The following is a 16,806-nucleotide window of genomic DNA, read 5'->3' on the forward strand; positions in this document are numbered from 1 at the left end:
AACCTCGATCTGGGAAATTGTTGCCAAAAATACATCAGAGTGCTAAAAACTGCTTGAATGACAGAAGCCATCTTAATGGATAATTTGAGGTGTACTTTGACTTTTTAGTTTGGTCCGTGTCCAATTCACTAACAGAGTAGACAGAGTTATGACAGGTACTGCAGCCAGCCACTAGGTGGCGAACAAGATGCTTTGGACTTTACTTTTTAGGAGCAGTTATTTCATCTTTATATACAATCCTAAAAATTTCTCTATGGCTGTTTACAACTACATGACCATGTGTTGAATCTTATTACAATTACGGTTTACATTATAAATAAAGCAGTTGAAATGAAGTGTTAGAGAGTTGCAGGCTGAGCTGGTCCTGTACCATAAAGGTACATGAGAGTCCAAAGTATTTCTCCAGAGCCACTTTCACTTCATTACCAACGCTGGCTCACGTCAGCCCCCGGGTTTGCAGGGCATCGTTCAACAAAACTGATTTGGAGTGGAAATAAATATATAAACATATAAAATAAAGAGGCCTTGGCCGCCATCCAACCAGATCCACTCTATCCTTTGGACCAAGCTCCTTTTACATATATTTAGCCTCAAATCATCCAAAGCCCTGGTGAGCTGCTGCCGTCTATTTAAAAAGCCAGTTTCATAATCTTCCACAGGGAGACGGGAGAGGTTTGGCCGAGGGCAACAATTGGAGCCAGTGGCCTATCGCGTGAGCTCTGAGTCAGCATCAAACTCTCCGACAGCGCACGAGGACAAATCGTACTTAAAGCGCGCGTCGAGATGATGACTGACGTTATGAAAATAATGCAAATCTCAGTATGTTGGATTTAACTCCTCTCACGAGCCGGCAGAGGCACGACAGCTCCGACTCCTGACGCGATGCAGCCGCTTGGTGAAGCTGACATTATGGATTTCTGTGGCGGGGAACGTAAACCGCCATTGATTAAATAAATTAATAACAGCCTGCAGTAATGAGAATGTGAAGTGAGAGGTGGAGATCAGGCCGAGGCTGAAGAAGCGAATGTGGCACTATGAGGCCAGTGTGGCCGTCCTGTGGTCGGCTGAGAGACTGACAGAAAAGAACAATGAGACACGGCTCACCCGGAGAACGCGGCACAGAGGGTCGGGGGGGGTCACGTGACAGCGCTTCTGTCTTTCCGTTGGTCCACGAGTCATCCGTCCATGCATGACTCAAAGTGGCAGCGTCCGCGAAGACGGCGTGAGACAGATCGGGCCGTCGTGAGAGTGTGTGTTGTTCTGTGGCGGGGGAGTGGTCGGTGATCATTAGCCTCCCGGCAAAGATGGAGTCAGGAAGGAAACAGAAACGAGAACAACAAGACAGACGACCGGGTGGAGTGAGGTGCAGGAGGTTCAGTGGAGTCAGTTCAGAAGTTTGTGATCAAAAGATTACAGGTCTGAGGCTGAGACTGAGGAGAAAGTGTTCCTGTCACTCAGCAGCTAGCGTCAGCACGCCCTCGAGAAAGCTGTGACTCCTGAAAAGAGTTGAATTACAGGGGGGGGGGGGGGGGGACATGATGCAAACTAGAACGGCATCAGTGGCGTGCATACCTCCGCCAAATAACGCCAAGTCCTCCTCATGAAACCACAGTTAAAGTCACCGGATCAAGATTGATGTGTGGATCTGCACCGAATTGCCCTCACCCACTCACATCAGTGTCTAAACATGCCGGAGTTTCTCACATCTTAAAGACATATGTATTATTCCAAGTTTCCTGGTAATCTGTTTAGTAGTTATTGCGTTATCCTGCTAATAACAAACAAACCAACAACAAACTCTCAGAGGTTTAAAATGCCTTCACATTGGTCCCAATTACACAAATGACTGTGTGTTATCTTCTGAAATAATTACAAATGTTGTGTAACCTTGAGTTTCCTGGTGGGATTTTCCTTTTTCTAGCTGAATGCTTCTGTTTACATGCACTATTCAATCTTTACTAATATGCTGTGGTAAGCATTTTAGGTAAATATTATGGAATACTATAGATATGGAACATTGAGAGAGCTCATATGCTTTCAACTTGAAATGACACCGGAAGTGAAGTCAGATGCTGAGCTTGTGCAGCTCGAGAGGGAAAGAGGAGAAGAAGAAAGAGGAGAAGAAGAAAGAGGAGTGAGGAGAAGGAGCTGAACTGAGCCAAACACTCAAACTTCTAGCCACCGCTCCCTGATATTACTTTCCTCTGTGATGATTTATTGGCTGTGATGACGGGGAGCGATGGAGTGACCGCGGTTGATCCGTTGTTAATAAAGTAAAAACAACAAAAGAAAGAGGTTGAACTCTGGCTCCAGGTCGACTGGGCGGCTGTGACATCACAAAACGATGAAAGTCCCATCAGCTCGTTTTGAGGCGGTTTCCGAACACAGGCTGTGTTATCGTTCTGATGGAGAGACGCACACACAAAGTTACACACTGTTCAATTAACAGACAGTGTGTTGCCCAACAGAGGCATGTCGTTGAGCCTGTTCACCTTTGCCGTTAGTCTCACCTCAGACGGCTGAGGTCCCGATGCGGCTGTGAACACAAGACATGTCCTCGATGAACTCTGGCATTCAAGCTTCTAATAACAACTGTGTGTTTGAATGGCTACAGCGCGTTGCGGGACAATTTCAACTGTCAATAACCCCAAACAAGATAAAAAACAACTGCCCCTGGAATGTCCCGGTTTATTTTCAGCGGGGCTCATCCTAAACAGTGGGATGTTTCTGAAACTGCCAGGTTGTTTTCCAGCGTCAGGCGTTTGGTGCTCCAGACTCTCTAGCCGGCACGGGCTTGTTCGGTTGCAACCTTTTGACTGTGTGCACCATCCTGTCTGTTTCCACGTGAGGCATGAAGCTGCTGTGAGGCGGCGCAGTGAACTCGCGGTCAAGTCGTGTCGGATAAATGAAAACCTCCATAAACAAAAACGGGAGAGTCCTCGGCCCATTGGCCTCAGATGAGGTGAAGCTGTCAGGTCGGGTTCCCTCTCCCACCCGCACCCCCCTCACCTGGTTTAACATCTCTCCTTCACACCATCACTGTCTGAGCCTTCCACTCTCTTATGCAACTTTTAAAAAACATGATTGCAAAAGCAGAACAGCACAGATTAACAGAAAAATACACGTTTTAAATGTCATAGAAATGCGACGCCTATCCAGGTTTACAGAGGAATAAAACAGCATTCAACTTGATTGTGTTTCATAAGTGCACTTCAGAGCAAGAAAAATGTGCCTTTAAAGAAAAGGTGCATTTAGAAAGGATAAGAATGATTAAGGCTAAATGATTTTTGATGCATTCTCCATAACAGAGAGAGCTTTGCATTAAAAAAATACATTATGCAAAACCCGAATGTGTAAAGAGCCCGGCACTAAAATATGAAAAAAATAAATAAAACGCTCTTAATTGCTACTGTAATATTTTTCAATAAAGAATAATAGATGATAACTGCCAGCTGTCGTGTTGTAGAGTGCGAGCCGCAGTCGGCGACTTGGCGACACCCGGGCCGACTTCCCCTCGGTATGAAAGACGCTCGCTGGCTGGCTGCCTGTCAAAGGATTTCAGGGGATCGCACAACAACAAACAAACGTGTTGTGAAATGTGCGGCGCCGAGAAAAAACATTTGGTCGCTTTCACAATTAGTATTCTGTCTCAGAGATCACAAAGGGAGCGAGAGAGGAGCCGGTTCAAAGAGAAACGACTCTCGACTGCTTTCTGTGGCTCCACATGGTCACAGTGTGAAGCCGCTTTTAATTCTAGCTCCATAAATGCACAAAATAAACAGATTTTTGTTTCACTGGCCTCTCTGTGTTATAATAAAAACGTTTTCTGGTAAAAAAATCACACTTATTATTACCTTTAACTTACTTTGATGGGTTTTGAAGTGCACGTACAACATGGCATGAAAGTGTTAAGTGAGGTGAAGAACACTTATCGCTGAAAACACAGCAAGAAACAACAGTCGCAGTGAAGTGTTGCAATTAAATATTAAATCAATCAAGGAGGGTCATAAAAAAGGATTTAACCTGTTCTTTGACTTTACAGCTTGTATCCTTTCCCATCCACTAACACGGAGAAGGTAGGGTTTAAGAGCTATACTGCAGACAGCCACCAGGAGGCGATCAAGATGATTTGACCTGTCATGTCATTCGTCTTTATAAACAGTCTAAAGGACAGACCCGCATCCATGGACTTAGCCTGTATCGTCTGTCCTGACACGACATGAAAGCACCAGTGCAAAAGTAGATGTATATTTCTGAACCTGAGATTCTGCCTCGATGTCACAGACATGAAACATCTCAAAAAATAAACTCCACCCGCTTTCAAAAATGATCATTCTTGATTTTTATCCTCGTTTCACTGCCGGTTGTATAACACCAGAAAAGGGTCCTGCCTTACATTGTCTTCCTCTCCAGTGTCTCTGGCCATAAGAAATCAAATGTTACATAACCAGGGACGTTAGATAAGAGCTTCTTGTGCCTATCACAAGCCGTCTCCACTCATCTACTGGGCGTCTTGTAAAACCATTGGCCTGGAACGATCACGACGAATGGTTGTTGGGCTGAGCATAATTCAAGAAGACAATATAGCAGCTGAGAAATGGATTCTGCTTAAAACATAATGGATGCAAACGATTGACTTTCACACGGCAGAAATAATCTGATATACGACGTATTACAAGTGTAGTGATAAAGGGATTAAATCTTTCCTTTTATCCTGTAGGTCGACCTTCTGTTCAAATTTGCTCCGATCCAGCTTACACTGCTCTGCAACTGATAATACACACATATGTGGAGCATTTCATTCTCCACATTTGGGGAAATCAGCTGTCTCCAAATTCTCGCTCGCATCCCAGTTCTCTATGAAGTATTAAACCTCCGGCTGTTAACATCAGTTCGGCACCCCCCCCCCCCCCCCCCCCCCCCCAATTCTCTTCCCTGCAGCTCAGGATAAAAATGCTGTGTCAGTCTCAGGGTAGCTTGAGCGGCTGCCTGGCTGAAAAGCAGGCATGTCTTACAGAAGACTTCATCACACAGGCGAACGTCATCATTCCCCCTTTTTGAAAAATCCCCAGATTGAAGCGAGGGCCGGGGAGGAGTCGATCTGATCCCTGACTCCGTGTTTCTCGTGTTTAATACTGAAAGAATGCAGCAGAGAGATTTCTCAGAGGCGCGGGGCGGATGTTAGGACATATTTTTGCTCCGGCGATTCATATTTACTGGGAAAGGAGGAGAAAGTTGAACCATCGCCAAATCAAACCCTTCGCCGAAACCACACGAGAAGTGAAAACCCCCCGAGTGGGCATAATGAATCAAGTTCACCCTGACATCCTATTAGCTGTACAGCTGGGGGGCGCTGCGTGCCAGGAGCGATTGACCTCCTGCGTGTGGAGCGGAAGAAGCCGGCCGCTCCTCCACTGGAGAGCTGTGAGGTGTAATCATGTGAAGTGGTAGGAAATCCTGCTCTCTATCAAGAGCTCAAGAGGAGAGATTCCACATGGGGCCAGGAAGTCTGTTTCATTTCGAGTCGCAACAAGTACGAATAAATCTTCTGATTCACAGTCAACAGAGCAATAGCTCCGTGTTTTATAGCTTCCACATATTACACAGACACATCGGAGTGAAGACACAGGCGTCCTGAATATTAAAGCTTTCTGCTGTTGGTGCTATCGAAAGGTGAAACGAAGCAGAATTCGAGAAACAGGGATCTAAATATACAATCAGCTTTCAATCAGAGGTAAAAGAGACATTAATTGGAATAATTGAGGATAAAATGAGGATGTCTGTGTTCTGAATTTGTCGTCCTCATTTTTTCTTGTATTGAGACAACACACACACAACCAGGACTTTATAATTCAGTCACATGGATCACGGTGATCCTAATGGAGGCTGAGCGAGGCGAGGGCCCGTTCTCTGTATCCAGCTGAGCCCCCCCGCTGTGCATGTGACAGTTGCAGCACGACATCTGTCTGCTCTGCCTGCACACAAGGTGCTTTTGAAATTGAAATAATTTTTTGGTTAACCCACACACACACAAACACACACACACTCAAACACACAGGGGTTGGATGTGATAAGCCGTTTTCAGACGTGATCCAGGGAGGACGTCCACAGAATTCTACGGAGGTTGAAGGAGACTCTCTGCAGAGGCAAGAACTTTACACATACTTTCCGGCAGTGAGATCACGTGCCCTTATCACCAAAAACCCCTCTTGACATCTTTGTGCGTCTCCTCATCAACACACCCACTGGCTTGCAGTGAGTCCTGCGGAGGACCCCCTGCTGTGTTCTCACTTCACCTCCTTGGAAGTTGATACCAGGGGGCCGGTCACTCGTTCACACAGACATCCCCGATAGAGTGTGGATGTCTGAAAGCAATTGGACTCGTTCCTCTCTTAGCGGCACAGAAACGAGCCCTCTGTGAACTTTGCTGTTTGGAGCTTCATGATATATTCACCCCGACTTTCTATCTTTCTAATTCATTTGTAATTGATGGGATTTCTTTGGCTTTGAGCCTCAGTTTGGGCTGAGATCAGCTCAACGCAGCGCTCACAGTAAACAAATGGTGCATCAAATCCAGCAGTGACCCTGCACTGTGTTAAAGTGGAAATCTGCTGTATTTACAACTTATAAACAATCTCACTGACACTCACTATTGAAAGCCTGAGGCAGCGCGGCTCATTTACAGACTCTGCTGAAAAATAACTCCTCTCAACTCCTGGTATCTTTTTTCTAAAAGCAAAACAACACACACACACACACACACACACGAACACACACACTGTTGCACCTATGGAGAAATGAGAACACTTTGCAAACATACACAGTGTGAATTGTTTCTTTGTGCTCACACACTGACGAGACTGACACCTTTTCTGCAAAAGAGGAAGAAAGCCTGAGTTATCAGTTTCATATCTGCACAGACAGAGAGAAGGGAGGGGGGGGGGGGCTCCTCTCCCTGACAACAACAGTTGCCTCCAGTGACACAGTTTATCCGTTTCATCCTGCAAACCTGAAGAGGCCCTTTATCTAAAAGTGATGCTCACTCAGTGATACACAAGTCGTTATTTATTATCCTCGCACATATAGTTACCGCAGTGTAGGACATGTCCTCGGCTGCAGCCGGGAGGGACATCCAGGGAGGGGGGTCCACGAGAGCTTCATAACAACATGGCTACAACTGCCGGTAAACACTTTTTTTTCACATCACATTCCACATCTACATTTATTAAATACACGTTGAAACATGCACCTGTCTGAAGCATGACCAAGAAAAAGTCACTGACGCAGCCAAGAGCAAAGTTTGAATCAGCTGCATCTGGACTTTTCTTCTAACCGTCGCAAAACTTGTTTAACTCCTCTTCTTCATCCGTCTCACACACGACAGAGAGGGAGGCCGATCATCAGTGAGATTTAATGCTGCCTCATCCTGCTCAGCACTCGACTCACATGGCGCACATCATCAATAATCTTTTTGTACGAGGCGGTACCTTGGCTGAAACACGCTGGGAATGTGTTGCTCCTGTTTGAAACACAAATTCCCTAACCTCGGCATCTTGGGGCTTATTTCCAGGTTTTATTTTCTGCATCTAATTGCAACGCGATATTAAAAGAGCCATTGAGAGTCCGTTACAGCTCTCCGGCGGGAAAGTGGCATTAAAACTCAAGCAGGATGTTGGCTCACGGAAAAAAAGGATTAATCATCGGGCTGCGCTGCAAGAAATGAAAACTTCCTTTTTATTTGCTGAGCTGTTTGACTGTCACACCAGATACCGTTTGCTCAGAGTCTGTCCTCACGTTTGGACCAAACTGGGACAGACAAGGACAGTTTGGAGGCACTGAAAGCTGCTGTATTAGTAAAAGCAGAACATTACACGGCACATAACAGTCAAGAGGGAAATCTGAAATTACCACGGTGCTTCTATTTTTGTACTGGCAACAAGCTTTTCCCGGCGCAGAGCGTTCACATCATCTGTTCCAGTGCAGATGTGACATTCTGCTAACGTGACTTGAAAAGGTCAGGGGTCAACTGAGAAGTTAACACACTGAGCGTCTTTTCTGACCTCGACAATAAATCACATCACAGCTGCTTCGTGCAACTAGAAGAACAAGTGGGCCATTCCCTGTTTTCTGTATTCTGGGGATGCACAGAACAGAGGGAGACCGACGGGGACTTGCTTAAAATGTTGTTTGCACCTGAAGTTATAGCAGAGACGGGAAAGTTCCAAAGTGGAAGTGAAGAATTGTGATTTATTTCATCTTTAACATCAAGGTCAGAAGATCCTCAGCCTTTCTAACCCCGGGTTTCTTTTCCGAGCTTCTGCTTCATGCCTGCAGAGGCCTGAGGAAATTAAAAAAACTCTTCTGGTCTCTGAGAAAAGTGACAATACAAGGAAGGAAAAGGAGTCAGTTTGAATCCCTAATGGATTGGAGCCAGAAATACACACGATAACAACACTTCTTGGAAAGCAGTGGTGATTTCAGTCATGAGGACCTGAGAGTAATCACTGATCACTGAGAGTAACAGTGGAGTTCAACCTTCACTCTGAGTTCACGACGCTGCCTGCAGCCACATCACATGTCCCAGTCATCTGACAGCAGACAGCAGAAGGTAGTTCACAGTGAATCATGTACTTGATTTCCAGACACTCCACTGACACGATTAGTCAGCTACTGTTAATTCTGTCTCTTGTATTATTTTGACATTTTGGGGGGAAATGACTCCTTTACTGATTAATATCTGCCAAGAGTTACATGAAAATATAAAAATTACACTCATGTCTGTGCACGAAGCTCAGAGCTGGAACCTGGAGGCATTTAGCTTAGCTTAGCATAGTATACAACCTGGAAGACGCCAGCAAACAAAAACCTTTCCTAACTTCAGTTCCACTCTCATTTTAATCAAATTTAAATGATGTTAATTGGTTTATAAGTGATGGCGTCTGCAACTCAGCAACTCGTGTACAAAACCTTTCGCCGACTGTCGTGGATCAAGGTGGTGTTCACGTGAACTTTACCAATCTGAAACTTATTTTTATTGATTATTGTGATGTCACTTGAACGCTCAATTAATCACAAGAGTGGAATTAGTCGTCTCATCCATCGCTCAGCAAGAAAACCAATTGGCAAGATTTCAAACAATTCCTTTAAATTCCATTTAACCTCGAACGCAGTTCAGCTACATCATCTCTCCTAATCTGCATGCTACATGGACGAGGAATTATTTGAATGAACCTCCACCAGAAATTCGTCGAGCAGATGATCACAAACGGGAACCGCCAGCAACAATAAAATGTTTTATTAATGAAGGATATTAATGAAACTGCAGTCCCCCGAAACAACATGTCGACATGAAGAAATAAACACGGCAGGAGATTCAATTTGAATCCTCTGAACTACGGAAATAAACATGTCTGAATATTTAGCAGTTATGTGCGTTTATGCTCACAAAGACATACAGAAAAACAGACAGACACACACACACACAGACACACACCATGGTATTTGCCTGAGGCGCAAAGGGGAAGAAGTATTGATTTCTCCGTTGACTTTTGGGGAGGAAACCCTGAGGGACGCCTTGCATCCACTTACGCCCTCAGTCGGGTGAATTAACCACATTTATGCTTTGGGCTAAAACACACACACGCATTACATTAAACTGAACAAACACTCTGGCAGTGAGATGTCTGGTCTGAGGGAATTTCACGTCACATTTGCAGCTTTAACCTTTGAAGACTTCTCTGTGTAACCAAGCCAAGCGGACAGACTTACACTCCACTAACTACTGAAAACATGTGGACATCCGTTTGTCCTCAACAGGTGAAAGACTCAAAGTCTGGGTGGGCATGAAAATAGTCTTTCCTCTGATCTTTAATCCGACACGCAGAGTTCCCCATGAGAGCCGCACAGCTCCAGGAAAAAGCAACACTGTCCCAAGCTACACTCTCAAAGACAAACAGACACCAGACCCCCGAGGAGGACTCACAACACACACTCATCGAGTCACATCACCAGAGTTCATTGTTCTTGCTCAGTGGCCCGATAATTGTCTGTTTTCTGTTGGAGGGATGAGTAACATCCAATCTTTTTCTAAATCACAGACCCCAGGTCGGGGAACACACCATTAACTCACCTGCTCGCATACTTCTAATGACTCATTGGACTTGTCTGCAATCAGCGGCTACTTATTGACAGGCCAAGGACAAAGGTGAGTTGTCTCGGGCAGCTGAGGCAACATCATGGCCTCATTGTCACTTCCTCACTCGAGGCATTTGGGACAAAAGTTCTTTATTAACGTTTAAACTGTCTGGACTTCAGTCAATAGAGGAACCAATCATTGCCAAAGCTTTAACGGACACAGACACCGGATGCTGCTGCTTTCAGACATGAAGTGAACCCTGGACAACAAAGATGTCCAAGTTAGCTGCTTTTCTGTTTGTGGCCATTTTCAGAAACTCTACTGAGATAGTCTGGTGCAGGATTTCACATATTTCTCATTAAAATCCCAATGAACAAGGGCTTTACGCAAAAATAAAGAAACCCATATGAATCCATAGACGTTTTAGAGCAAGACTGTGTGTGTGTGTGTGGGAGGGGGGGATTGCTTTTAATCAGCCCCCTGCTTATGGACGTCAGTTTGTCACCAAAAAAGAAAAGAAGTCTGGATAGTAGCCCGATCTCAATCGCTCAAGTTCCTTTCTGGCAGAACACAAGCCTCACGACAGACCCTGTGTGTACATAACAAGGTCATTAAAAGGGATTTCTGGGGAATTGAAACTTCATATCCATTTTTGTGGGCCGACTGATGTGGAGGGAGAGAGCGGTTTGTATTCCTAATAAGACTCGCCGCCCGCCTGATAGTTGTCAAAGAGGAAAAAATCCCACAGAGACAACTGGAGGGTTTAAAAAGAGTCACGAGAGGCTGCAATTAATGTAATCCCTCACTCTTGGCTTCCGTGTCAAAGAAGCGGGCGATCACGTCCCGATCCTTAAAACTCATTCCCCGTCACACTGCGCCATTCAGCTCAACTTTAAAGACGCAACATCTGTGAGAAGAAAGTGTCACGGATACCAAACCACTCATGGATTATTAACAGTGAGTAAGAGAGGAAACTGACGGCGAACGTGTAAAAGCATGCAACGCGTCTCGAGCCAGATTTCTCACATCCATACGCTGCCGTCAGCGGCACACATGTACAATGAAATCCTGAACTACTGATTTAACAACCTCCAAAACAAGCTGAAGCGCCTCCTCAGCTAATCCTGTCGTGGCAGCAGATCTTGCAGAAACACATCAGGCAAGTGGCGACACAACACAGGCGCTTGGGCTCGGGTCCTGGATGAGTAAAGGACCCCCCTCCCCCCCCCCCCCTCTCAGCTGCTTTTATTGACTCACCTTCTCAATCACCGAAAAGCTGAGGTCATACCAAAAAAAAAAAAGGCAAAATCAAAGCGGTGACTTTATCTCAAGAGCATCTCGAGAACAAATCCTTGCCTGATGGAGCGTGGGTTCAAAGCAGCACACGTGGTTATGGAAGACGTGAAACACTTTCAAGTTGATTTAGACACAAAGACAGAGAGAAGTTCTGGAGGTTTGGAGATAGCAGAGATTGATAGGAGAGCGACAGTGAGGTGAGGCTTTTATCAGCCAAAGTCTTTCCAGACGTGAGCCTGTCCAGATGTTTCTGTCGACTGGTTTGTTTTGTCCAGTTAGTTTTATGCAAAAAAGAACTTTAAAATCTCCACTGAGGAGTTTGTTGGTTTTTTAAGCAAGATTACATTTTATCTGTCCTTAAGATGAACTTTTCTCAGCTTTTCTGACACTGCTAATTTTCTGTCGGGTAACGCTGCCTTGTCATTGGTCGAGGCAGAAAGAAAAGGATAATGCAGCATTTCCGGGGTAATTAAGAAATAAGAAGCGCTTGTTTTCGATGCAGCAGAAGCGATTGAGTCCAGATCATGATTTCTGCCTGATCCATCAGGCAGACCTATCCCATGCACATCGGAACATAAATCTGACCTGACAGAGCCCTGACAGAGCCCTGACCCCTGACCTGAATCTCTCTCAATAACTCTGCAGCTTTTTGTTTTTCAGCAGTTGACGTCACTGATCTTCTTGTGGCTTAATAGAAACAAATCGCTGTGGTCACGTTGTAAAACCAGTTTGAAATCCCTCTCGGAACAGAGGGCGGTTGTTTGGATTTTCCAATAAGATGTTTGACAATCGCACGGCGGTGTACTGTTGGGGCGTATGCATCCTGTTGACCATGCAGTGAACATCATAATGAGTAAAGCATAGACGTCCAGGATGAGAGACGCCGGGGGAATAAGCTAAAAATGGCTCCGGTGGTTTGATGCCATGTCACACGGTATCAGAGGGGCAGCCGAACTTGAACCTGCTCTTGAGACTTGTATTATATCCTCCCTGGACTGGAAATGTCAAACGGATTTCACTTTCGGTGGAGGCTGACACTCTTTAGGACTGAAATTGGGCCCTTTGGCGAGCAGCAGTCCGCCCTGAACCTTTCACACAGTGGAAATGTCACCTGTCACACACACTTATTGTCTGCCAGCACCGTGTGCCTCAGCTCCGTCTGACCCTGTGGGCCCGGCGCTTCAGCTGCCGTCACGCCTTGTAACTGGCATCAGCTTTTGGAGTCAGAGACCTGGCACAGCCTCAGCAACCCCATATTCACTAGGCTTTCTTTAATACAAGCCATGTGTGGATGTGGAAGATGAAGAGTTGCCCATTTACCTGCATTAAAACCGGATTTAACTGCGCTGGCCTATTTAAAATCCAAATATTTAAGCAAAGCATGGCGTCATAGAGCAAACAGCCGTTCCTTAAAGTAAAGCCCGGGCATGGAGTGTAAATATGAAGTGTTGTGTATCAAAGGGAGGAGGATTCAGTCGATAGTGGAGCTACTTTCTAGAGACACGAGACTGTTGAAGCATTGTCTTTTCAACGTGAAACTTCAAAGTGACTGTCCATAGCAAGAAATGCACGGCGCTCTCTACAAAGACAGACTTGAAAAAAGCACAGGAGGACAGAGGCAGAGAAGATCCACAGTTCATTTATTCTTTTTGATAGTCTTTGTGTGTGTGTGTGTGTGTGTGTGTGTGTGTGTGCGTGTGTGCGGGCGATGGGGGCATCTTTAAACTGCTCGATGGACTCAACTGCTGTCAAAACACGATGGCGAAGAGAGGAACGAGGAGGAGGGGGGCGACGCCGAAAGGGAAACAAAAGTGGACAAGGTGTCAGGGAGACGAGAAGCAAGAAACAAGACGAAGAGAAGGAGAGAAGGAGATGAGCGAGGAAGCATGAGAGCGTCACGAGAGAAGATAGAAGATACAGGCATAAAAAGAAAAAAAGAAGATTTCGGTCATTTTCTGGGACGTGCATGTTTCAAATTCTTCTTTGAGGGAAAGTTTTGCTGACTCTTGCTTCCAGGACCAAATGACCTGAAGGTGAAGTGACCCCTCGGCCCATTAAGAAGTGAATCATCTCAGCAGCGAGGCCGATTATTTGTGTAGATAAGAGGCTGGAAGCTCCACGGAGGAGAACATCTGGTTTCCAGTATGAACCTGCCCCCTTATAACCTGTAACCCGTCTTTACTGCGGAGAGGGAGTCAGGCACAGACACAGCTCGCTAACCTGTTGATTTCCCAGCATGCCCTGCTCGCATTCCTGACCTCCTTCTGTCAATCCCCCCATTGACTCGGCCCTGTTGCCTGCATCGCCCTCACAGTTATGCCACCCCCCCCCCCCCCCCCCAGTAGCTGTGCTGGAGTACAAGCTGAACAGTCAAGAGTGATTTGAGAGTGACTGACAGGAGACATGTCAAAAACAGACAGGAGAAAAACACCCTCCGATTGTGAATACACGTTCATCTTCAATCTCTGGGTCGAGTTGCCTTCACCCTGCGAGCGTGAGATGACTGTGACCCGACAGAAACCACGAGAGACGGCCCCCCCGCTGAGTCGGGAATCCAGTGAGAAGACCAGAAGGGGAATGATAAGACTACTTTCCCTTCACCTCCCGGCCCCATTTCTTAATCTGCACCCCACAGAGACCAGGGCAGAGGGATAGTGGCAGGGAGCCCATGAGCAGGGATTCAATTCTCGGCACGGCGTCAAAAGATGAAGCTTCGGTGTCATTTCAGGTTTTATGGAAGCACACGTCATGCAGCAAAAAATTGAACATCTTGAAAATCCACCTTAAATTTATTTGTATTCTCGCAAATCCATTCTTCAACATATCAGAAACCCTTGAGCCATGTTCTTGTATTTAAACTATAGGACGTGTGACTTCCTGGATCGTATTTCATTTTCTCATTGGAACCTGTAGCAACGTGCCCTCACCACTGAAGACCCTAACGCTGTTTTTTGAACACAGCAGTTTGTTTGCAAAATCCCATCCTCTGCTGCAGGGAATCGAAGGGATCGCAGGTGAGGAAGACTTGGATCCTCACAGTACACAACACAATGACCTTTAGAGGAGACGCACAACAAGTAGGAACACCTAATCCTTTCATCCTACTCTTTAAAGCAATTTGGAAAAGCTGAATGGAAGGATGGGCAAACGATATCATACTTTTCAGCTTTAAGAACATTGCCCCCAACTATGGCCTCAATGAGTGGCAGTGCAAACAAATCCAATCATGTGCCTTCAAAATAACAATAAACATAAATCAGAGTTTCTCGTTTGCACATGTAAATAAAAAGCAGTACAAATCCTCATAAGAGAGAAGCTGATGTTCAGATAATGAAGTGTGGTCAAGGACTTACTGTGGTTGGAGCCTTGCTGCTGAGCGGAGGCTTTGGGGGGGCTGATCCTGCTCCTGGGAGGGAGCATCTCCATGTTTTCTCCCTTCTCACCTGGCCTCTGGCTGGGGGCCTGAGTGTGAGCCTTGTCCTGAGGCCCGGCGACCATTAAAGACTTCTGTCTGTTCAGGATACCGTCGCTACCGGCCCTCATTAGCTTCTCCCCCACGCTCAGCACCCGGACCCGACCGGCCACAGCGCCAGTGCCGTGGCATTCCTTCCTGGGGGAGGGCAGTTTGGACCCGGCCCCTGCCGAGGGGGGCCGGGCCAACCTGGAGGCTCTGGACATCCCTGCGGGTCGGTGGATCAGCGGAGCTCCTCAGTCTTCCTCAGCCAGCGTGAGTGCAGCTGCGTCCCGGTGGCAATCCAGGGTTACTCAGACTCTCTGCGAGTGTGGCTCGGTGACTCTCCGGCTCCAGCGTGTTGTGACTGGTGCAGGTAGGCTGAGAGGGCCCCAGGGAGGGAGGGCACTTTTGGGAAGCCGGGTGGGAGGTGAGCTAAGGGTGCGGGGGTGGAGGAGGGGTCAGTAGATCCTTGGAAGGTGTTCTCTTCTCCTGGCGTGGCCTCCGGAGCTCATTCTCCAAAGCAAACAGAAGATGTGTGTGTGTGTGTGTGTGTGTGCCCGTTTGTGTGTGGATAGACCTGTGGAGAGGCAGGAGGTGCTGTGCCAAATGCAAACAGAAACTCAGGTCTCCAGTGTCAGCGCATTCCAGCTTTTTAATCCCCCCCCCCCGCCTCTCTTCCCCTGTATTTCACACTCTCTCCTCCTCCATCCCTCTCTTTTTCTCCCCGAATCTTCTCCCCTCGCTTACACTCATAACATGGTTGTCAACTTCTCCCGCGACCTCGTGCCTTGTGATTCCTCCTCGTGTTGCCGTCCTCTCGTGCCTCCTCTCCTCTCCTCTCCTCTCCTCTCCTCTCCTCTCTTCTCCTCTCTTTTCGCTCCAGTTCACTCGCTCTTCTCTGCTGATGCTCAGCGGGTGACCACTCCAGCTCTCCGCCGGCAGAGACTGCAAGAGAGAGAAAAAACTGGAGGAGGAAAAAAAAAAGAAAAGAGCAGAAGGGGGAGAAGGTGCCGGCAGAGGCTGAGCGGAGGAGCCCTTCTCTTCAGGTGCAGCTGCTCAAGCTGTTCCAGATGTGTGTGCCGCGCTTCACGTCATCAGCGACCGCTCAGAGCCACACTGGTGCAATCAGCGGCTTTACCTCCTCCTCCTCCTCTTTTCACTCTTTCTTCTCTGTCTATCTCTAGTCGAGCTAGTTCAGAAAGCCTGCGCTGCTCCCGAGTGATCAGATGTGTTCGGGCTAACGAGAGACAGGAACGCACAGACAACCACACACACACACACACACTATACACAACACACACACTGCTGGAATTTACAGAGAATTACGGGGCGCAAGAGGAGGGGAGCGCGACGCGGAGGCACAAGCCGTCCTGATCCTCTGCACTGAAGACATCGGCTGTGACAGGAGGAGGAAAAGGGAGCAGAAGTTGTCCGCGGGGGGAGAAACAGCGAGGAGGAGAAGATCAGAGCTTTCAGTCACTTCTCTCTCGCTCTTCCCCTCTGTCCCGGAAAATATATAATAAATCAACCCTCTCGTCCACAATCTGAGGAAGACAAAACATCTCTCCTCTTTTGACAAAGTGCTTGGAACGATTGTCTGACTCACAGATAATCTGAAATCAGTGCCAGACGAGGACAATAACAATAAACACAAGAAAGATTGAATCTGTGTCGGTGGAAAGAGCAAAACAACTACTGAGAACCATGGAGGAAAGATTTTACAGTGAATTTCATTTTAGAGAAAGTGAGTCTCTGGAGTTTCTCTGTGACTCTGGAAAGAATAAACCACAACTTCTTCTTCTTCTTCTAATTCATTACCTCCGAGGACAGGTCACCTGATTGTCCACCTCTGAGCCTGTGACACTTGTGTAGTAATGTTTGTGCGACTCCATTGCGTGCCTTACGGACGACACGGCAGAAA

General features: G+C 46.7%; 1 protein-coding gene across 9 annotated transcripts in view; it reads right to left on the reverse strand.

Annotated features, from left to right (window-relative positions):
* Nucleotides 1-15,105, reverse strand: part of si:ch211-285f17.1 (sickle tail protein homolog) — a 79,889-nt gene extending 64,784 nt beyond the window's left edge. For 3 of the 9 annotated variants that reach the window (XM_062379802.1, XM_062379801.1, XM_062379803.1), the window contains exon 1: nt 14,785-15,091. In XM_062379802.1, the coding sequence (XP_062235786.1) occupies nt 14,785-14,974 (190 nt within the window). In that variant the 5' untranslated portion in view covers nt 14,975-15,091. Of the gene's footprint in view, nt 1-14,784 lie in introns of all 9 variants that reach the window. The other 6 variants (XM_062379800.1, XM_062379799.1, XM_062379797.1 and 3 more) reach the window with 4 other exon arrangements.
* Nucleotides 15,106-16,806: the final 1,701 nt, after the last annotated feature.

This window comes from Platichthys flesus, chromosome 21 (assembly GCF_949316205.1).
Source record: "Platichthys flesus chromosome 21, fPlaFle2.1, whole genome shotgun sequence".
NCBI classification, from domain to species: Eukaryota; Metazoa; Chordata; class Actinopteri; order Pleuronectiformes; family Pleuronectidae; genus Platichthys; species Platichthys flesus.